This window comes from Agelaius phoeniceus, chromosome 24, assembly GCF_051311805.1.
Source record: "Agelaius phoeniceus isolate bAgePho1 chromosome 24, bAgePho1.hap1, whole genome shotgun sequence".
Classification (NCBI taxonomy): domain Eukaryota; kingdom Metazoa; phylum Chordata; class Aves; order Passeriformes; family Icteridae; genus Agelaius; species Agelaius phoeniceus.
The window spans coordinates 4486872-4510185 of record NC_135288.1 but is presented as its reverse complement, the minus strand read 5'-3'; the positions used below and the strand labels follow the sequence as shown (position 1 = coordinate 4510185).

General features: G+C 46.3%; 1 protein-coding gene across 6 annotated transcripts in view; it reads left to right on the top strand.

Annotated features, from left to right (window-relative positions):
* CAMTA1 (calmodulin binding transcription activator 1) overlaps nt 1-23314 on the top strand; it is a 249553-nt gene that overhangs the window by 125137 nt on the left and 101102 nt on the right. For all 6 annotated transcript variants that reach the window (XM_077190355.1, XM_077190354.1, XM_077190357.1 and 3 more), the window contains one exon: nt 7378-7449. In XM_077190355.1, coding sequence (XP_077046470.1) covers nt 7378-7449 — 72 coding nt within the window. The remainder of the gene's footprint in view (nt 1-7377; nt 7450-23314) is intronic.

The following is a 23314-nucleotide window of genomic DNA, read 5'->3' as shown; positions in this document are numbered from 1 at the left end:
TGCCACATTTGCTGACTTGTTTGCCTGTGCTATCTTCTTGCTTGGTAAAAACATCTTCTTGTTTGGGGTGGGTTTATCCTTTTCTCTAAGCCATAAAAACCCCTTCTAACTAACATACCCTTTGCCTCCTTGGTTATCCAGTCAGATTGGCTCAGCAATTCTTTTCTTCTATATCAAAACTTGCTTCCATCTCTATTTTATTCTCAGGTACTACATTCAAAAATCTTTCTGCCAAGCATACATACCTGTTAAACTTTCTTATCAAACTTTCATCCTTCCCAATAACCCAGATCTGCTCTCAGTGATGCCTTGCACACAGGTGTCACCCAGATCTGCTCTCAGTGATCCCTTGCACACAGGTGTCACCCAGATCTGCTCTCAGTGATGCCTTGCACACAGGTGTCACCCAGATCTGCTCTCAGTGATGCCTTGCACACAGGTGTCATCAGATGCTCTGTTCACAGAGCTTGTGCTGCCCTGTTTGTACCCAGCTCCAAATGGGTCACCTTCCTCTGAGGTGTGTCCCTGTGAGTTTAGGTAGTGGAGGTGAATGTGGGAATCCTTCCCAGTGAGAATTCCCATATCCTGCACACCTGTTGAGCACAGCCTGTTTGGAGCTGTGTTACAGGGTTTTTTGGGGTTTATCATGTCATTCACAGTATCTGCAAGAGCAGCTAAAGGCAGTGCTCACACTGTGTAGCCTCTGTCCTACAAATCCGTGATTTCTGCTCAGCCTGGCTCCTACCCCTCACCTGAAATACCTCCCAGGTTTCCAGAGAACCCTGGAGATTATTCTGGAGTATTCAGGCTGGTGACACAGGCAGGCTGTGAGACTCTTTGAGGTACAATGGGCAGGACTGATGGGGAGTGGGATGTGACAGTTTGACAGTTTTTGGGTTCAGTTTGAGCAACATGGGTAGCAGGGAGTGAGGTGAGTAGTAGGAAGCCTTTTGTGTCAGATGAGGAGGTGGATATTTCTTTACTAATTGGCCATGACTGCTGGCCCTAGGAAAATTTTGAGCTCTTGGAAAGCTTGTAATCTGTTCAAGGATCCAGTGCACATTCCTGGCTGGAGCTGCTCATGAGGGAAAGTGATGATGTTTTCCTCCTACATCTCACAACTTTGCCCCTATCCAGGCAGCATCCCTCCAGTACGCTTTTCACCCAGGCCAGGGTGATTAAGCACTTAAATTGATTAATCAAATTTCTTGTGATGAGAACTACTGTCATTCATTAATCTGAATGGGATTATAAATAAGAGCTGGCAGAGAAGGGAGACAAACATGTTGACAGATAGACCTGCTGCTTTGAATACAAATCACACCACTGCATCTGGAGGGTCTGAGCTCCTGGCAGCCTCGGGATAGAGCTTCCCTAAAGGTAAAATTAGGCTAAGATTAAAGTATCCCTGTATTAATAAAGAAATATGCATTTATGAAGAGGCAGGCACTGCAGTGGGGGTGTGGGGATGCATACCAATGATCCTGCAGTGGGCTGGGCAATGGGAGTTGCTGCCTGTGGAAGCATCAGTCCCCATGTACACCAATTTCTGTCGTTAAGCCAATGTCATTAGAGGATTCATTTCTAACAGTGAGAAACTTAAAACCTTGCAATCCTTGCAGAGACTTCAGAACCCCACAACCCACACAGGGTTTGAAAAAGAACCCATTAAACATTTAAATATTTCATTAAATATTGAACATTTCAAAAATTGCTTTCTAACGAGTCCCGAGGTAAACAGAACAATATTTGTTAACAAAAGCCAGCAGAAGTGACGAGGTCCTGCAATGCATAGGCTGTGTAACCTCTCCTCCCTTGATTAACCATCACAGGAGAGCCCTGGGCTCAAATCTAGGATGGCTGCCAGTGGCATCGAGGGCATATGGAGGGGGTTTGAAATGTGTCAGGAGAAGAACTGACAGGATTAAACCCAAAATGCCTGCACCAGGCTGAGCCCCTGCACACCAGGCAGTGCCCAGGGCTGCACAGAGCTGTGCTGGGATGCCACAGCTGGAAAGTGAAGGCTCAGGTTCTCTGGGTTTTGCAGCTGCCTGGAAATGTTAAGAATGTTTTTGGGATCTGCTGTCAGTACCAGGCACTCCTTGCCCAACCTGGCAAACTGTGAGCAATTGCTTAAATTCTGTTGACATCGATAAAAGGCGAGCCTTGCCAGCAGCATGTCTCAGCCCAGGCTGAGATCTGAGCACGTGGTTTTGTGCTTTGCTGAATCAAAGTTACTATTTATGAACGTCAGAGGAAAATCCAAACCTGTCTAATATCTGTGTTTCTCCAAGATGATGAGTGAGAAAACACGGTTAGCAGCGTTTTGGTTTTGATTTGCAGCAGTAATGGGAAATTTTGGATGCATTCCTATATTATGACACTCCTTAAGTCAAAATAAGAGCTCTGGTGGCAGCCTTGTGGCCCTGGGGATTCCCCGGGGTTCAGACGTGGTTTCCCCTCCCTGTTTGCTGCTTTAAAAAGCTGAACTGGGGCCAGTCTGGGTGGGGGAATGTTGAGAATCTCCTGTTGCCTCTGTGAAAAACGCCAATCACTTGTTTTTAACATTTTCAAAGTTTAATAGTGATAAAATTGTTATAAATCTAATAATATATAAATATAAGATATATAATAATATATAATAGAATAATATATAATATAATAATATAGAAAATATAATAAAATAGTAATAAAATTAGAGTAATAACAATTTGGACCATTAGGATTAGGACAATACAAGACAAAAACAAAGAGTTACAGACAGTCTGGGTATGTGTGCTGGTTACAGCAGGCAAGGTGAGAGCAGAGCATGGCTGGGCTCAGATACAGCCTCTGCTTCAGGAGACTGTCCCCTGTCACCAGGATGATGAGAGGAACAAAGCCAACCCCTCTGATGGCTTTCCATGGAGGTTTGATCCATGGCAGCAGTGCTGCTACTGCCAGCAGTGTGCTGCTCCCTGATGGAAACTGGTGAGGAAGCTCTGGAATGATCAGTAATTACAGAGGGATGTTGGAACCCAGGAAATTCCTCTGGCTGCCCTAGAAGACTCCAGCCTCTGCCCAGAGGGCTCAGAGACCTTGGCACAGAGCCCAAGACCCCTGTGCCTTTGATGTAGCCCTTGGAAAAAACAATTACCAACCTTATATGAAGAATTACAAGCCACAGAAGTTTCAGTAGAATGATAGTGAATTTATCACAAAGTGAAAAATGGATTTTTTAGAGTTTTTAGCATAGAAGTTCAAGGAGCAAGATAGAAGAATCTAAGTGTGTCCAGTCTTTCTCCTTCTTCTTCTTGTCCTCCATCTTTTGCTGTGATGGTGGCACTTTTAGATTGGTTTAGAGTAGAAGCTCACTGTCTAACATAGGTGATAGGTATTGGAAAGTAATTGTAAATATTGTACAGGTAGTTTTTAGTATAAAAAGATAACCCTGCCCCAGGAGCAAACAGAGTGCCTCTGACTGTCCTGCTGAGCAGACCTCGACTGAACAGGAGAGAAAATTTTATAGATAAGAAACAATAAACAACCTTAAGAGCAAGAACTGAAGAGTTCAAACTCCTTCTTTGACCGCCGAGCTAAGAAAAAAAACTTTCTAATGTATCTCAAAGTCACTCTGAGCAGGTGAAAGTCCTGAGAGAGGGAGATCCCAGGAGCATGGAGATGTACAGGGAGCTGAGCACATGTTGCCCAATCCCACCACAGAGCCAGGAGCAGAGGGCAGGGTCCTTTTCCCCCAGAAACCTGCACAGATCCTGCTCCTGGGATGTTGAAAGCTGAAGCCTTACCACCAGCAAATTACTCAAGTATATATTTTAATAATGTACAGCCATAGGTCTTACGTGATTTGTTCTCTAAAGATTGATTTAGCTTCTTATTAAGGGAATTGGGAATTCGGTGTGAAAATCTGAACAAAATCTAGGCGGTTTTTAGGGTTTTTAAAATATCCACTAGTGGAACTCACCAGGGAGAAGAATTTCAAAGCCTGTCCAACCCTATCTTGAATTTTTGATTCTCCTGCTTTCTTATTTCCATTCCCAAGGTATGCTTGTTAAGAAAGAACACCTCAGCATTATTGTATTATTTTTAAATAAGCCACAATCACTTTAAGGAGCTCAGGATAAAAAAAATCCACTAATAATTTGATTTTATATTCCCCCCCCTCCAGTTTTCAGAAGTTTGGTAATGCCAAATGTGCACTGCATACAAATGGCAGGGCGGGCAGCTGTAATTGCACACAGAGAAGGCCTTTCCTCTTTAATTACCCCTGGAATTGTAAAGGGATGAGCTCCAGCAGAGCTGTCAGGGCCAGGCCCTCCAGCAGCAGTGTGGGGCTGCTCAGGAGGTGCCTGTAGCTGGTTCCTGGGGTAGCTGTGGGGGTTTTATCCTGGAGAGCTGCACAGGAGGGATCCCTCGTGCTGGCAGGACACACAGGGTCATCTCCAGGGACAAGGACACACTCCCTGGTGCGTGATGGGGCCACCAGCATGGGCACCCAGCAGTGTGGGGCTCTCATCCTGGGGATGGCAGGACGTGGTCTATGCTCTGAGCATCCTTCAGGGTCACCTCCAGGGCCAAGGACACACTCCCTGCTGGGTGATGGGACCACAGGGCCACCACCATGGGCACCCACAGCATCCCCACAGCTGGATGTCCCTTGGCTGGTGCTGCTCAGGGCTCCTCTGGGTCAGGCTGATGCCAGTGTTCTCCACACAGCAGTCAATGAGCTGCTGAGGTGTTGTTCCTCCTCAGACTGCTCCAAAATGCCTTTTCTCTTCTCCTGGAGATTTTGTAAACTTAATAGAGAAACATGAAAAAAAATGTTCTCCTCTGTCCAGCCCATTAATTCAGCCTGCTCAGGACAGAATTAACCTTGGCAAGCCTTGCAGAGGAGAGAGTCGTTCTAACCTTAAAAATCTGCTGATTAAAGCTGGTTTCTGGAATTCGATTTCACTTAATGCATTGGCTGCGTGCCCAGCCTGGCATTAACATCTCCACAGACACACAGGCCTCTGCAGCTTTTACCTTCCCACTAAAAAAGAATTAAAAAAAAAAAAAAAAACAAAAAAGAAAACACAGCTAACGAACCCCCCCTTTGCCTGTTTTGAGCAAGAATTTATTTTAAAGGCTGCTTTAGCTAAAGGTATTACTTCTGCCCTGGTTGTGTGTCTGCTCTGGCTGGGCAGGGTGGTAATTCCACTCTCCTCATTAGTTGCAGGGAGGTGTTGAGCTGGCTGGTTGCTCAGCAGCCCTGGGCCATGCTGGGGCCAAAGGCAGGGCTCAGCAGATCTGAGGGCAGGAATATCCCACACCCACCTCCCCACAGCCCCCACGTGCTGAGCTGCAGATTTTGTGTCACCCACAGAGCTTAACCCATTCATCTTGAAAATCCTCCAAAACAGTGACACACAGATTTCCAAGGTTTCTATTTACGTCCTCAACTTTTTCTTACGCATTTTTACCCCAAAATTAATGTAGTTTTTATTGCTGTCATCACTCATTTTGTGTGCTGGGCTCCCAAGGGTCTGTTTCACCCCTGCAGTGTTTCTCTGCTTCTGTGGTGCCTCTCTGTGCCTGTGGGGACAGTCCCTGCTGTCCCTCCAAGGCCAGGAGCTTGCTCAGTGCGTGGGTCTCCTTCATCCCAGCTGCCCAGGTTAGGACATCCAGCCTCAAAACATCCAGCCACAGGGAAAAAGAAAAGAAAAAGAAAAAAAGAAAAAAGAAAAGAAGAAAAGAAAGGAAAAGAAAAAAGAAAAGAAGAAAGAAAAGAAAAATTTAAGAAATCCCTTCTGCGTTCTGTGTGCTTTTTGAATTCTGTGAGCTGTTAGGATTTTTTTAATGGTTTGCTGAAATGTTGAGAACCAGTTTCATGAAGGTGGGAGGCTTTTGTGTGATTCATTATTGACAGCTCTAGAATTATCTGCGAGACAGCTCTGGAGAGGGAGGGCAGAGCTCCTGCCTGCTGTGCCCCATGAGCTGCACAGAGCTCAGCCTTGGCTTTTGTTTTAATCAGGGCAAAGTTTCCATTGACTCCACAGCAAATCGGGGTGGGAAGCCAGTCGGGGGGGCTGGAATAGATTGATATGTATCTCACAAGGGGGTCCCTGGCAGCTGTGAGCAGCTCCAGACCAGCTTTGCCATCCTCCCTGGGGAGCTGGTTGGACTGGGAGATGCTGCCCCTCTCAGCTGCTTTCTGGAGTGGGGGGACCTGCTCTGAGTCAGCAGAATGAACACTGCAGACCTTCCCATGCAGTGCCATGTGCAGGAGTCACTGTCAGGGCAGCTGTTCTCCAACCCTCAGGAGGGATTTAAATGTTAAGCTTTTCTTTGGATTATTTTCTGCAGGGCTTTTTTTTCCTCGTCTGTTTTTTTCCTCCCTGCATTTCAGTGTGTAGAATGTACCCTTGACACATTTTAAAAACATTATTAATCTTTGTCATTTGTGTTTTAAAAATAACTCAGTGATAGCAGCCAGTCCTTAAATCCTGTTTAATTCAGGCCGACCTTGTGAGCAGTGATCCTGGGGAGGGGGGGCTGCTGCAGCCTCCCATGTGCTCACTGGGTGCACATGTCCAGCAGCACAGGCACCCTCTGAGCTCGGGATCTTTGCAATTAAAACCACTTCTGTGGGTTTGGGTTGGCACTGGGCTCGGTTTCCGACCAAAAAGTTCTAACGTAGTGGAAATGTGGGGTTTTTTTCCTGCAGAAAGAATTCCTCGGCTTCGCTGATTTCAGTTAATCAGAGAAGCAGAATTTATTTTAAAAAAATCCCAAAATAAAAAAAAAACAAACAAAAAACCCCCAAAATAAAACCAAAAAACAAACAACAACAACCAAAAAAACCCCAAACAAACAAACAAACAAAAAAAAACCAAAAAAAAAGAAGATGAAAAGAAACAAACTATATTTTGGCATTTTGCTGTCTAAAATATCTGACAGCAGTTTTTTCAGTTTACAAACACAACGTTTTCAGTTGAAATACCCAGGAGATAAACCATGGGAAAAGAGATGAACGTGTTTTATTTGCCAAAAAAATAAAAATACGATGGAGCAAAGATTCAGAGGCAGCCCCCAGAGCAGCCCTGTCTGTGTTGTACTGAGCACCACGGGAGCCCCTGTGGCTCTGGCCACTCCAGGGTGGGCACCCTTGGGTGGGGGTGGCATGGCAGGGATGGGTTTCTGTGACCTGTGGCAAAGCTTACAGTTCTTACACCAGGGTGTAAGCCACAGGGCTGTGTATCACCAGCTGTGTATCCCCAGCCCAAGGGCAGAACAATCTCCTCCATTTCTGGGTCACTCTGCTGCCCCATCCCCAGCACGGCCTCTCGGGATGGTTCCTCCACTAACCTGACTCTGCTTTCTCTCTTTTTGTGTCCCCAGTGCCTGTATGGCTGCTATGTCCATTCCTCCATCATCCCCACGTTTCACAGAAGGTGCTACTGGCTTCTGCAGGTAGGATGACAACGAGTTCTCTCTCTGGGGTCACCTGAGAGCTGCTGCAGCCACGTTCAGCTGCTGCCAGGGGGGATCAGCATCCTGTGCTTTACTGTCTGGGGGATTTTGTTTGTCTGAAAGGGAATTGGGTCTTCTTAGCTGTATGTCTCTGTTTGGAGGGATTATATATTTTCTCTAGCAATGTGGAGCTGATGCCATTTCATATGTTCTCTAAACATGGAGTTGGCTCAAGTGAGACGTTCTGGAGGTTTCTGGTTGTGTTGTTCCCTCCTGAAGCAAGGCAGGAGCCAGAGAAGTGAATACAGTGAATACAGGGTGCTACAGTGGCATACACAGGCATACCATGGTGTGGGAGAGACACCAGCCCTGGGCTGTGCTTGACTTTGAGGAGAACCCTGGGGCTGTGTTTGAGTTTGGGGTGAACCTTGGAGCTGGTCCTGCAGTGGATCTGCTTTCCTCCAGTGAGATATTCAGTCTCCAGGGAGTACTTGAAGTCACTCAATGATTTTTCTTCTGGCTGTTGTGGGAACAGCAAAGTCCAAGGAGGAGTTGAGCCAAATTTTCCTCTTATTTACAACAGGGTTTGGGCAGCTCCCCTGGGGCTGTGGGGGTGTGCAAAGGATCTCATGTGGGAATTTGCCCGGGGGGTGTTTGCTGACCCCACCTTTGAGGAGCTGTTCACATTCTTGACTGGTTACTATGGTGTACAAAGTGGAAGTAATTTGTTTTCTTTCATTATGAAATGACACTTGACACATACTGTAAAAATATTGTTTTAAAGATTAAACTCCCATGGTCCTGAAAACAAACAAGTCTGAGGAAAGTGGCATCTGTTTCTAGAAGCAAATGGAAAAGAATTCCTGTTTCTCTTTCCGGTTTTGCAATTGCACTTCCATATTAAAAAAAGAAGACACTGGTGCTGTCACTGGGGCAGGACAGAGCCCTCACAACCCACAGAGGATGGTGCCCACACCATGGACATAATGAAAGGAAACACGCAGCAGATGTCACCCTCCTCTGTGGTATCTGTGTGTTCTCAGCTCTGTTTGCATCTGTGGCATAAAAATGCTGTGTGCAAGGAAAGAGGAGATGCTTGGCTGCAGTGGTGGGAGCAGCTCTGCACCTCTCAGAGGAGAATTGTGGCTCCTCTGAAATCACAGCGTGACTGCATCGATCCTGTTCCCTCACAGCTGCCCAGGCTGTGCTTGTCCTCCTCGAGAGCTCCTGGCCCCAAAGGTCACCTCTTTTCTCTTCATTTCTGAGCTTTGTATTGCTTTTTCTCATTGTGATGTGCTCCCTAGAAGTGCTGCTGGCCCTGGCTGCTGTGGCACTCAGCCAGCATCTCCCTGATGGGTTGCACTGCAGCACTGTAGGATCTCTGAGCTGTTCCCCCAGGTCTGGCTCTTCACATTCACAGGGTGTGCATCAATGTTTAGTCATTTTCTTTGCTCTGGTAATCACTTTTTGTCAAGTGGATGGGAAGTACATTTTTTAGAAGCCTATTTATAAAATGTGCTGCAGGACATCTCGCTGTGGCTGTGGTAGACTGGTATTCCTCAACAAGGACATGCTGTGCCTTGGCTGTGGGAGGAAGAGGGGTCTGTGATTCATGGCAGCATCTCCAGGCACCGACGGGCATCCTTCAGTCATGCGCTCAAGGTTGTGCAGCCAGCAGAAAGGAGCTGGCCAAGAATAGATGCCACTTCCCTATCTCTGCACACTGCTTGTGTTCAGCTCCATGGTGAATTCAGGAGCAGTGACACCACAGAGACAGAAGGTGTTTTGTGCATCTCCTTCAGAAGCTTTCACTTCCAACAGCACTGGTAAATGAGTTTGATATTCAGAAATAGGTGTAGCCAGGGCAATGTGTAATGTGTTTAGCTTTATAGTTCACTGAGGCACATGGGTGACTTTCCCTTTTTTTTTGGGGAGACATCCAGCACCTTCCTGGGACTCTCTCTGTGCAGTGACTGGTCAATGGGGAGTAAATGCAATTAGTCTGCAATGCTGTCTATGTTTTATGGGATGATCTTCCTCCAAATCCCACTGTCAGGTTAGATATTGATTAAAAAGCCCCACACAAATGTTCTTGATATTTTCTGCCTCGCATTTTCAGTGTAAAGGCCAGGACTCAAACCAGCCACAGGGACTCACAGCCTTTCTCATGCATTTACACGGAGCCCTAGCCATTAATTATATGGTGATGTCCAATTTCTTACTTAAACAACTTTGTGTTGTCATTTATGATTGACATGATGTGCCTGCTCCCTGCAGACTGGTCAGAGGGATGAGAAATGAGAACCAGTCATCTGGAACTGCATGATTCAGTTTCCTGGGTCTCTGCTGGAAGTTCTTAGGCTGTTGGCAGAGACCATGGTGCTGGCAGCTGTGGCTGGGGTCTGCTGCATGGGGCCTCCACCTCTCTCTACTGAAGGGATTTCATGTTTTTGAGACATTTCAAGCTTTCTTGATGACAGATTTTAAATGCTGCCTTACCCTAAAGACCTTTAGTATTTGTAATAGGTGCTGTAATTTCCAAGCCAGCATTGACATGTTCCTGCTGGGCACTGGTAGCCTCTTGCATGGATACTCTCTTGGCCACTCACTCTTGGGCCTGAATGAAGAAAGCATGCCCAAGGTGGTGGTTTCCTACATTTGGTTCTCATATTTTTCTTTTGATTATCTGATCTCTAGAGATATGAGATCATGCTGAGTGACACAGGCAGAGAACAAGATGGGGATGAGGACACGGGTGGCCTCTTCATAGGTTGCTGGGGAATACCTCAGTAGAACTTCAGTTTTTTATTGTTTTACATTATCTGTTTGCTTCTGAAGAGATGCAGAGCCCTGGCTGTCCACAGTTCACTGAGGGTGGAGCAGAGCTTCTGAAATATTTTCTGAGATGGGGGTGATGGCAGGTCCCAGCCTCCAGCAGAGGCCGTGGCACAGCTGTGACTCTGAGTGCCTTGGTTTGTCACTGGCAGGACTCAGGCTGCCCATGTTAGACCTTCAGCACACTGCCAGATTTTGTGTCAATGGAAAAAGAAGAAGAAACCCCCTGTTTGTACTTGTACTGACTAATGGAGGGAAAATGTGGAATCTCAGACATGGATGATTTTCAAACATTGGCACAGCTGAGCAGGGAGATGCAGCGTTCCCTTCTGTGTGTTGGAAATTGGCACCCCAGGAACTGAAAATTAATCTGGCTGCCAGGCTTCCAGGCAGGCTGCTGCTTGCCAGGGTTACAGAGGCTTTGCCTTCACCCATGGGCTGTGATGGGCCCCTTGCTCACTCCCACTCCTGTGCTGCACAGCTGCAGATGCTGAGTTTGTTAGATGCTCGTTGTGCTCCACCTGTAGCAGATACTGATGTCTTCTTTAGTGCTGGTGTTCAGGTGCTGTGGGGATGGGAGGCAATACATATTTTAAAAGTGTTGCCCTTTTTCTTAATTAGAAGTACAGTGCTAGAGGATCATGCTAAAAACATGTAAATTTAGACCTCTTGGCTGGTTAAACAAATGAAGACTAACAGGGCTTGGGGAGAGGTGGCAGAGAGCTGTTTCACATTGCACATGCATTAACTGCTCACTGAATAATTCAGAATTGGTGCAGAAGAGTGGCAGTGGCACTGCTCTGGCAGGTGAGCCAAGGAAGCAGAGTGGGATGCAGGCTGAGCTAGGCAGGCACAGGGACACACCAGAGCTCCAAGGAGCCCTGTTGTAAATCCAGTGTTTGCAGTAATTGCTGAAATGTGATAATCCAGTTCTCTGGGAGCCTGGGGGAAAAACTGCATTTCATCTTTATTGCTCACACACTCACAGGATGCTCCCAGCAGCCATGGAAGTCATGGAATACTTCTCTGTAGGGTAGGAAATGGCAGGAGAAAGTCAGGGACATCAGCAGTCCTGCCAGGTGTGACATCCAGGCAGGATGTCTGCCACACAAGGAGCGAGTGGGAGATGCTGGGGGGCACTGGTGGTGGGCAGGATTTAGGTAGTGGTATTTAATTACTGTTCCTGTGGTTCTGTGTGCACCAGCTGTGCCTTGCAGAGTATGTGTAAGCACTGATTGAATGTCAGAGGCTTTTGCAATATTCTCTCTTTACTCCGTTTTTTTTTCTGAATTCTTCCTTCTGATACACTTGAATATTCAGCAGTTTGTTACTATGAGTGTCTGCACTGATGCTTGATGCCCCCTGAGTGTGTTCCCTTCCTAAAATACATCTTGTCTGAAAGCTGTGGGCAGAAAATATCAAGACCTAAAACTCATTTAAAATGTTCTACATGACATCTGTCACCGTCCTGCATAAATTTATTGTTTGTTCTATATTTTTTGCCATGGTTTTCCATTATGCCCCAAACAAGAGGAAGCCCTTCCCATTTATTTTTGATAGCACCCCGTCAGAGCAGCATTTCCCTCTCTGATCACTTGTGCTGTGCTGTGTCAGCAGCATCTCCTGCCTCCCTGGCTGGAGCAGCGACAGACAGCTTGAGGATTTGGGGCTTTTTCAACATAAATTGGAAGCATTACAATCTCATAAAATTTCTCAAGACTTTTGCTTAGTAATGGGTTTTTATTTTTCATTTGGGTGAAATAAAAGTGGCTGGGCAATAAAGCACAGAGAATGCTGTGCTGCACATGGGCACTCAGCTGGGTCCTGTGTGTTGGGGGTGGGATGTGAGCAAGGCCTCAGCACAAGGAGCCTTTGCATTTTTGCTAACAGGGTTATAAACTGTTGCTGCTATGCTGGTACCTGTTCCCAAAGTGCGTTTTAGCCTGTGTGGTGAAATGAAGTGGTGTAGAAGTACAGCAGAGAATGGTCTGTGGTACTGTGGTACCTCCAGTGTGGCTGCACATCCCAAGCATGCTCAGGATACAGGTGAGTGTTCACAGAGCAGACTTGTGGTTCCTGTTCCCAGTGCCCTGTGTGCAAGTGGAGCTGTGCTGGAGAGGAGACTGGGTGTCAGGAGACCAAACAGCAGTTCCAGGAGAGCAGAATCTGTGTTGATTCAGCTCTGAGCTGCAGCAGCAGAGGTGCCTTTGGTACCAGAGGCTGGCAGGATGCAGCAGTCAGTCCTCTTGTGTTATCACTTGGCTTCACAATGCACAAGCATTTTCAGAGGATGGGGAAGTTGTGGGTACCCTTTTCATGCTTCCTTAACATGCCTTTGGCTTGATCTCTCTGAAGGATGCTCTCTTCTTTCCCTCCTTTCATCTCCTCACCAGTTCTTCTGAAGGCACCGTGCTCGTTGCTGTGTCCCTGCTGCTGCAGTCACTGGAACAGCCACATCTCAAGATTTCCCATCATGTTTTTCAGGGTTCATTAAAGATCTGAAATACTCATGGAATTGTTGGAGCTGTGCAAAAATTATTGCTCAGTCCAACTGAAATTCCAAGGGTTCTGTGAACTCTTTTGTAATAATTGTCCAGTTGGTTTTTTTTGGTTTTTTTTTCTAGTCATATGCCTAACATACTGACTCCTGAAAGAGAATTTCAAGGAAACTGTGTAAGAGAAACTGTGCATCTTGCTCCCAACCACCCTGAGGAGTGTCACAGAGAGCACAGCTTGCGTGCTGCTGGAGGAAGGACAAACCCTGGGGCTCTGTTTGTTGGGACAGCCACCTGCATTTGCAGCCATCCTCTCATGCCAAATGGCAAAAATAAATGAGGGTGTTGCTTCCATGAGAAACATTTTCCATGACAGAAATCTACAGTAGATAACATTGAGCTGTGGCTTGGGCTGGTGTCTGCCTGCATCCCTGTGAACCAGAGACTCTGCAGGGTGGGTGAAGTGGGGGTGTGAGAGCAGCAGCAGAAAACCTCTGCTGATGTTCCAGTGAAAGGGAGGCAAAGAGGATTACAAATGAACTGGTGTGTCAAAGGCTGGAAATGTTTTAGCAGCAGTGCTTTATCTTTTGTAATGTTTTTATAAATTATTTATTAACACACTTGCTGCATTTTCCTGAGAAATTGGGTGGAAGAGCAGAATGTATAGATGGCAGACTATATTCCAGAAGAAAGACGCCTGTGATTAAAAAACAATTTCCAACCCTTTCAAACACATAACTTTATTTTAGACAAGCAGGCTTCTATTTTTGTACTGCTCTCCACCATTTTAAAGAAAATCCCGGATTCGTTCCCTAGATATATGAGGAGACTGACGTTAATGCAAGCAAACTAAAAAGCAGTCAGAGTGCTTTAGTTGTTGCTTAAATAATCTGTTGTCATTTATAGAAGGGATGCATTTCCCAAACTGCTGGGGGATGTGCTTGGGTTGCTGATCAAGAGAAGTTCTGGCAGAGGCGATGGAGAAAAGGCCAAAACATGTCCCACAGAAAGGGAGAACAGGTTTGGTGCTTTCAGCTCTTGGTGGAAATAATGCCCCATTTGCCCTGGGAAAATAATAATTGGTGATGGAAATAATGCCCCATTTGTCCTGAATGCCTGACCCAGGGGAGGGAAAGCATTGGTGGAAATAATGCCCCATTTGCCCTGGATGCTTGACCCAGGGGAGGGAAAGCATTGGTGGAAATAATGCCCCATTTGCCCTGGATGCTTGACCCAGGGGAGGGAAAGCGTTGGCTCTGTCCCTCCTTGGGGGCTGCAGCCCTATCCTGCACCATAGCATGGCTGGGGAGCAGCCACAGAGGGCCTGCTTGGGCCTCATCCGGCAGCTCAGTGTGAACAGGAGCTCCTGCCTTACCTAAAATGAGTTTTGCCCCTGTGGCTGCAAAGGGACCCAAAGCAGGGGTGGGTCAGGGGCCCTGTGAGAAGCCTGCTGTCAGTGGGGAACATCAGCATCTCAGCAGGGACACCAAGAAGTGACACCACTGGAAGCAGGATTACTTGTGCTTCAGCTCCCACCCCTGTGTTCTCCTGGGAAGACCCCAGAGGGTGGGACTGGCATCCCTGTGATCCTGCTCTGGTTCAGGGCAGTGATGCTGTCACCGAGACATCCTCGCAGCAGGGATCGCAGCCATGCGGCAGCACAGCCCAGCTGGAAATGAAATCAAACCACAGGCTCCAAGACACTTATTAATATGCTCTGTATACTGAGGATTAGGCTTTTGGTGACACTTAAATTGAATTCTAATGCTGTTTTGAAATATATAATATGCTGAATTTACTTCACCTCAGGTTTGAGTTAATGGTTTATTAAATTATGCACCTTGCAGTAGTGAAGCTGTTTCCTGGTGTAGGACACCGAGCCTTGCAGGAGCAATGCAGCAATTCTGCTGAGCTCACCCACGTCCTCCCTGGTCAATTATTAGGTCTGCAGGTGTCGGTGAATGTATTATAGCCTTGGCTGGAGTTCCACCCTCACTGGAGAGTTATAATTGGGGCTTGAGTTGGGAATTCTGTAGTGAAGCAAATTACAATTTGAGTTTAGGCATCTGGAGTTTGTTCTGGCGTGGGCAGCAGAGGACTTGAAGCAGATGCTGCCAAGGCTGAAGTCTCTCTTTCTAATGCAGGATATTTTTTCCTTTAATATGCAGTGTTTTGGCCTGCAGTGAGTTACCCTTGTATTTTATTTGTTAAGGAACACTTTTGTAAGTGTTTTGGATAAATCACTTCCCAGGTGCCTGCAGGTTTGAGTGCTCTTCCTTCTATCCTCCGCCTTTGTAAACGTCTTGCTGATTACCCTGGTTGCTTTTATTCTCAAAATAATCTTTCATTTCTGAAGGAGTCTCTACTCCCTTTCTATCAGCTGGCTGCCTCAGCTGTCACTGACGTCTGTGCTGCCCTGGGTTAATGAAGCTCTGATGCCTCTTGTGTCTCACACTGCCTCAGTGGTGTGAAGATTCTCCATCCCTGTCACCTCCCACAGCTGCCACCTGCCTCCTGCCACCTGATCCCACCTGGGGCCATCCCTGCATCCCTCTCTCCACACCCATGGGGATGTTGTGGGTCAGACCAGTGGATGGCAAAGTGGCTGTTAGACCCATGAATGCACACATGGTGCACTACCCTTAGTGAGAGGCAGTAAAGGTTCTTAAAAAGAGCCCCAAGTTCATGGTCTGCACTATAAAATGCTGTGCTCACCTCTGAGGCTGTGGAAATGGTGTGGAGGGACCACAGCCTTAGTCCTCTGTGAGATCATTCAAAAACAGCCTCAAGTTCATGGTCTGCTCTATAAAATGCTGTGCTCACCTCTGAGGCTGTGGAAATGGGGTGTAGGGACCACAGCCTTAGTCCTCTGTGAGATCATGGTCTTCTTTAATGTATTAATGGAGGGGCAAAAGTCACAGAAGGACCATCCTAAATGGCTTTTGCTTCTGAACAGGCAGCATTCCTAAGGGGATCATTTTCTGTGTCAAAGAAAAAGTGCACAATTTTTATCACTGTACATTTTTTTTCCATGAAACATCAGCTTTGCCTGTGTGCCTCGTGGGGTGTGTATGGTACAGCTGTCTGCTGGCTCGTGCTGCTCATTGGCCATGGGCAGCCAGGAAGGCATGACAGAGTGAAATAGAGGTTGAAGTTTTTATCAGTTTAAGTCACTGTAAAATCTCTTCTTCCCAGAAAAGTAGATTTCCCAATAATGTAACCAGGGCAAAATAAGTCTGTTTGATTCAGTGTGTCTTTATACTGTTCTCCTTGTGCTATGGCAGAAGGGAATGGCTGCTCCCAGTGGTCCCCATGGTACTTGGTGCACCACTGCCCTTCTGCTGAGCTCTCAGCCATTCAGCTGAGCCACCACAGGCACTCTCTGCTGGAGAAGGGAGAGAGGAGGTTGTTCTCCCTGATGAATGGTGAAGATTTTCACCAATTATCACCAATATTATTAATTTCTTCAATTATCTTTGTTTGTGGCACTCTTCAAAAGCTGGCACCAACAGCTCCATAATCACAGTGTTTATTTCTGAATGCAGAACACTGGTGTTTATTCCTCTCTATAACTTAGACTCGAGTCACTTTCTGTAGGGATTTTGCTGTTCTCAAGACACAGCACTGGTGTCTGAGTGTTCTGGGGTGCAAGGACCTTGTCAGGTTGGTTCAGCCAAGCATCTCAGAGTCTTTCAGCCCCTGTTGACCAGCACAGATGCACTGTCTCTGTTTTATAGTGTCTCCCTAGAGATACCTAATGACTTTCTGAAGCATACCAGTCAAATTTTGCTCATCTCATACTTCTGCATTTCCTTGAGCTGTCCTGCTGGGAATTTGCTTTACATGCCTAGTGTAAAACTTTATAGGAAAAGGAATCCTCATGGAAGATTCATCCCCCTCCTTGGCCTGCAGTGGAGAATGGAGCCACAACATCAGTTCTGCCACGAACAGTCTGAGCAAGGTGCAGAACCAGCCCCAGCTCCTCCTGCAGCTCTTGGCACTGGCACAAAGAGCTCCAGCATCAAATACTGACTTGTTCTTTTGGGTTTATTGAGCAATAAATCCATCACAAAAATATGCAGGAAGAAAAATGAATGCAACATCTCTCAAGGTCACTGTGACTGTGTGGTGTGTCCTGTGACACAGCAGACACACGAGTCATGGGATCCAACTCAGTCCTGTAGCCATGTGCTCTTTTATTTAAAAAAACCAGCAAATACATCCTGTAACCTGCTATCTGTGCAGTGCAGCACTCTGATAAACAGTAATTATAACTATTATGGGATGCCATCTCCTCTCTGCCGTTTATTGACCTTTTCTTCAGTGTAATTTTCTTCTCAGGGGTCCAGGTAGTTCAATATCCGAGGAAGAACTGCCATGTGAGCATCTGGGCAACACAGCCACCAAGACCTGCTCAAGTGCTGAAAGGTGCTTGATTTTAGGCTTGTTTAAAGTTTACATTGTAGTGACAAATCTGGAAACCTCAGTGAGAAGAAGGTTTTTTCTGAGTTCTCCTTGTAGTTGTTGGGGGAGAAGAAGTTAAAAGTGTTGGATGCTGGGATGCTGCTAAAAGAAGTTGACTAAAATAGCTTTTCTGTTTGTAATAGCATTTCAGATCCTAGAGCCTTTTCAAGCTCAAAGTGACCCAAAATCATTTGTACAGTGAGAAACATTGTCCTTCCAGGGAACTAACCCCTCATTTTTGGGTTTTGTAGAACCAGACAGGAAATCCATTCCAGATTCAGAAAATAATGCGACCAAGTAAGTTTTGGAGGGGCAGCTCTGAATTTGGGAGAAGAGGCAGTGTCACGTTTGGGTTTTAACAACAGTTTGCTGAAATTGTGCGAATTCACATTGTCAGCTAAGAATATAAATTGCTTGAAAATTCACCTTCTCCACAGCTTTCCTCTATGTGAAGCAGACCTTGGCATTGCCTTCAGGCATGGCAAAGGGGAGATCGTGTCTCCCCCTCCCCATAACCTTCAGGCAGAGCATCCCTCCCCATAGCTCCCCACTGCCCCAGTGCTGCAGGGGCTCCAATTCCCACCCTCCCACTTGGGTTCCACGGGAGGAGGGAGAGGATGTGGAGTGGGCTTGATTAAAAAGTGCTTTTGCTTTTTCTCCTGAAGGATGTTTGCAGTGAAAACTGTACGTGAAATTTATACTCCTCTCATATGATTCTGACTGGTTTTAGTGCACAAATTCTCAGAAGAAAATGTATTCAATAAAAATTTGATGTGGAACTATAGCTCAGCAGAATCTTTTTTAGGAAATCCAGCTCTGGGATATTTATTTTGTATCTAGTTTCACTTTTAGTGCCTATTCCTCCTGCAGATGCCCTCGTTAGCCTGCTAACAGCTCATGAAGAGTTCAGCCCTTCTCCTGCCCTCATTCTGGGCATTCCTGCAGCGCCTGTGGGGAAGGTTTGGGGGGAAGCACAGCTGTGTGCAGTGCTACTTGGCTTTTTCCATAAGCAAATCCTGCTTTTTGTTCATGAGGAATGCAGGGGGGCTGAGCCCAAGGCAGGTAAAATATTGTCAGGCTGATGGACAGTGATGTGGCCAACAAGAACGTGGTGTGATTGGTTTGTAACAAGTCTGCTGGGAAATAATTTTAGCAGGAAAATGCAATAATTCGGGATTTATTCTCCTGTGATGCTCAGCTTGCAAAAGGAGATGGTTATGGGGAAGTGGGAAAGGAATCCAGGATGGCCACAATGAAAATTGCAGGGTAGACCTGTGAGCCCCCAAAGCTCCTTGTGGGGGAATAATCTCCTTTATTTGGGCTGTAGCAGGATGTGATCCTGGGATGGGTCAGTGTTGGGGTGTAGGGGAGAAGAGACAGAATTCTTTCCAGGCTTTGGAGCAACTGATATTGATGAGTGAAATCCTCACTGACCTCCTAATTTCCAACCCTTGTTCCAAAAGGTTCCTGTTTCTTTCCCAAAATTGCAAATGAGCAGCTCCTCCTGAGCCAGGTTTGTCCCACTGCCTCCTCCCACCTGGTGCTCGAGCAGTGTCCCAGGGTTGTGGTGCCCAAGCAGGCTCAGAGTCACTCTTCAAACAGAAATCCCAAGGCTGAATCCTCTGCTCAGTGTTTCAGGGGCACCAGGAATATCTCAAACGGGTTTCTGCTCCACTGCCCCCTGAATCACCACCTCCTCAATGCATTTTAATGCAAAGCTGGAGCCTCAAGGCAATCCAGAGCTTTTTCCTAAGGTTTAGTGATAAACTTGTGTCTCCTGTGAGTGAGCAATCTGCTGCTTCACCACTTCTTTCAATTTAGAAGGGAGTACACTGAAGCCCTCTTGCAAAAACATTTATTGTATCAAGCAAAACTGGAGGGTTTGGGTTCTACTTCTCTCATAAATTTTTTTTCTTTACTTCTAGTGTTCTCATATCAGATTTTCATTGGAAAAATACTACCCAGAAGCATGGAAAATGGCATATGGCTCTATGAAATATACCCCCATCTAGGATACACCATGTTTTTATTTTGTGACAGTCCAAGATTCAGTGCGTGGCCTAAGTATTGTGGCATCCTATTTTATTTTTGAATTGTTGGATGGACTAGACACTATAGCTCATGGACAACACTACCATTTTTCCCTGTGGTTTACCCTTTTTCTAGATTACTGTCTCTTAGTTTCAAAATGGAACAGGATTTCTCCCTGGTTTATAAATTAGGGCCATATTCCAGCAGCACCCAGTAGTGCTGCCATATTTTAGATGGTGTCAGGATTTCTATTAAAAACCTTATTTTTCAGAGGTTTAGAGCTGAGCCATAAAAATTGGCTGTGTGTATGTATAACAGCTGCAGCTCTGTCATGCAGAGGGGGTGCTAGCATGTAGTTCCTGCAAAGCAGAACAAACCACACTTCCCACATGCATTTATACATAGAGCTCTGTAGAATTGTATTAAAACTCAGCGTAAGGTTGCGCTAAGTTTTTATTTCAAATTAATTGCTTGGAAGTCAGGAGATGCTCCCTTTGGCAGGGGTGTAGGAGGGTTGCCAGAGGGGTGCTGGGTGCCAGGGGGTTCTGATCTGAACCAGACCTTGAAGCAGAGCTGTGAGACAGGACACAGCCTCTCTTAGTGGATCTGCTGATGGTTTTTACATACCTGGGGTGATTAGCTTACTCACCAAAGTGTATCTGGCCCACACAATAAAAATTGGCCACAAATATCTCTGTTCTACCAAAAGAGACCCTGAGAACAGAATTGCACCCAGGCTGTGGCTCTGATAATACCTACAAGCCTAACGTGGATCTGAACGTGTGTCATGGGTGGGTTTTCTTCTTGTGTTGATGTGTGTGTAAGATACCAGCAGCCTCCTTTTAATAGCCCTGCATAATGCTCACACCTGCTGCAGTATAATTTGCTGCATTTCTGCAAATAAGCTGGAGGGAGTGAGGAATATCATCCCACATATGAGCTCCTGTCAGAGGAGACAAACTGGCCCTGCACACAACTGTGGGGGTGTCTTTCCACTGCAGCTCCAGCAGCCCCTGGGGTGCTTCAGGTTTGCAAACACCCAGATAATGAAGGACACAGATTCGAGCCAAATGTCAAAAACCGAAAAAATAACCCCACACAATCTGCAAGTCCTTGAGAACCTCGCTGCAGCTTGATGCGTCTTCCGTGACATTTTGGCTCTCGTTGGCTTTCCATCTGCAGGAGTTTTATGTCAGTGTCAGCCAGGCCTGTCTTTAAGCTCATGTTTTTCTGTGTGATAAGGCATTCTGACCTTAAGTGCTGTTGGTCCGTGTTAATTCTCACCTCGAAATTCTGCCTGGTCAGATCTCTCAGGTGCTGTGGTGGTGAGCACAGCACAGGCTGGTTCTGCTTTCAACCTCTCATTGAATTCCTGCCAGGAGCACATTTTTATCATCTTCTCCCCAGGTGCTCCATGGTATTTCTCATTTGAATGCAAACCTGGGCAGCAGCATTGTGTTGGCTGTGTAGGATGTCACGACAGGGCGTGTGGCATTATGGCCATGGGGGGGTTGTCCCACAGCTGACCCTGCTCCACCTCCCTTCAGTGTTAACAGAGCTCAGCCACCACCTTCATGAACACACCTGCACAGCCTCGTTAATTAATATCATGTTTTACATTCTATTTTAATAAAGCCTTTTCATTACAGAGCTTGTTCCCTTGGTAGGATAAATTGAAATTCTTTGCGAGAGCATTATAATTAAGCTGTAGTGCAATGGGTAGGGATGTGTGTATGGGTACAAATTGAAAGAGGAGAAATTTAGGTTAATGGAGGAAATTCTTTACTGGGAAAGTGGTGAGACACTGGAACTGGTTGCCCAGGGAGGAAGTGGGTGCCTCAACCCTGGAGGGGTTCAAAGCCAGGTGGGACAACCCAGGATCGCTGACCCTGCCCATGGCAAGTGGGACTGGATGGTCTTTAAAGTGCTTGGACCCTTCCAAGCACTTAACATTCTTTGATTCTGTGATTCTGTGTGTCTTGCTTAGGAAGTGTCTGTCTGAAGTCTCTCAGGAGCAGGCAATGCCAGCAGTGCTCCTCTGCCTTGTGCCTCAGGGGACTTCTGCCCCCCGAGGTGCTGTTTCAGCCTCAGGTCATATTTCACAGGCTAGAGAGATGGAAAACAGCCTCTGCAAGGCAGCAGCTCTTCAGCTTTTGGCTCACTGGACAATTGCAGCTCTCAGACGTGCCTGTGGTGGCTGGGGCAGTGACAGGAGGCAGGTTTCAATGCTGAGGTTGGTTCTGCAGGTGATTTATTTACCATAGGCTGGAATTGGGGGCTGTTTCCAGGCGGGGATGGAGCAGTGAGGGGTCTGCCACTGGGAACAACTTTGGGGCGTTTCTTCAGTTTAGTGTAAGCTACCAAGAGTGGCAATACAGGAGGTGAAATGCTTTGTTATTTTAGGTCTGTTGTGCCTTTCTCCTGCAGTTTAAAAATCAATACACCTGGTGCATCCACAGCTGTTCATGATGGGTAAAGTTGCTTTAATGAGAGTAAGGAAACAGGGGTTCACCGTGGGGTTAGAGCATCCCTGTTCAGAAATGCAGTTCAGCAAGAGGAGGCAATGAAGTTGTGTCAGAATTACTTGAGAATTTGGGAACAGATTTTTATTTTCTCTTTGACAAAAACTAGGGTTTATAAAAAGAGAGAAAGCTTGCCCGGGAGGGGCGGTTGAGTTCCTGCCGCCAACCTCAGGGAGGTTTATTTACGAGTTGTGCAGCAAGGAGATGGAAATGCTTCATTAGCAAGCAGCAGTGCATGCTAGCTGGAGAAGATCCTAATGGAGTAAATTAGGAGGGAAACATCTGTTGCTTTCTGTTTTGGTTTTAGTGCTCAATCTGGTGCTAATCCTGGCCTTTTGTGACCTTTTTATATGTCCCCTTGTCCTAAACATGAGACACGTTTTGTTCATTAGTTGTGGGTGTGTGTTGCACCTTTGAACAGAGTTCATCTCTACCCTTGAGGAGAGATTTGTTTCCTTCTTTTCCTTCCTTCCAAAGACCTTGCAGGCAAAATGTTAGAGATGGAGGGAAAGAAGAGGCAGTAAAAGCCTGAGCCAGGCAGAGGAAGATGTGTGTGTACATGTGCATAGAGATACAAGATGCAAAGTTATGCCTTCTTCCACCGTTTGTATAATGATTTTATCATTAAAAAATGACAGCTTACAACTGAAATTTGGTTTATACAAAATTCATGGCATGTTCAGGAAAAAGTATTTCTCACAGCTACATGTATAAATAGCCAGGTTTGATGCAAAGGGAGAGGTGGCATACAGAAATTGCCTTCCTAAATCCTAATTTTTCCACCAACTGATATCGTAGTGGCAGACACAGATCTGCTCTGCTGCTGCATGAAATCTGAGGAGCTCCCTTGTTAGCAGGGAGGGAGACAGGAGCTGGTGGGTGCTCTCCAAGGAACTCCTCTGTTTCCAGAAAAGGGGACAGGAGCTGGTGGGTGCCCTCAGGGAGCTCCCCCATTTCCAGGAAAGGGGACAGGAACCAGAGGGTGGTCTCTGTCTGGAGCATCAATGCTGCAGGTCTGAGCTGCTTAGCACCGAGTTTGCATTTGCAGAGTTTTGTTCAAGGCTTAAAACACTTGCTCAGATTAATGACCAAAAATGTCAAATGTGTCCGCAGCTAATTATTCATTAGATGCGTAATTAGTGTGAGATGATCATGACATTTTACTGTTATTAATTTTTATACCCCAATAGGAATTAAATCAGGCTGCAGTCACAGAACAACAGTTGGGACTGGCACTGGAGATGCTGTTGAGGAGCTGGAGGATGCTCCTGCAGCACTGCCCAGCTCTGAGGGAGTTTTGGTGTTCCTGGGTTTCCTGAGATTGGTTCTTGACTTCTTGCTGTATTTCTGCTCTCTGCAGGATGCAGGCAGCCAGGCTGAGCCTCTGAAATACTAAGCCTAGTTGGCTCCATTAAAGTGATGATAAACTCCAAAAAAGCAAAGCCAAACGTTTTGGGTTCTGTTCATCAGAGACTGGCGGGTTTCTGGCTTTGTTGTCTTTTAATACCCCAAGAACAG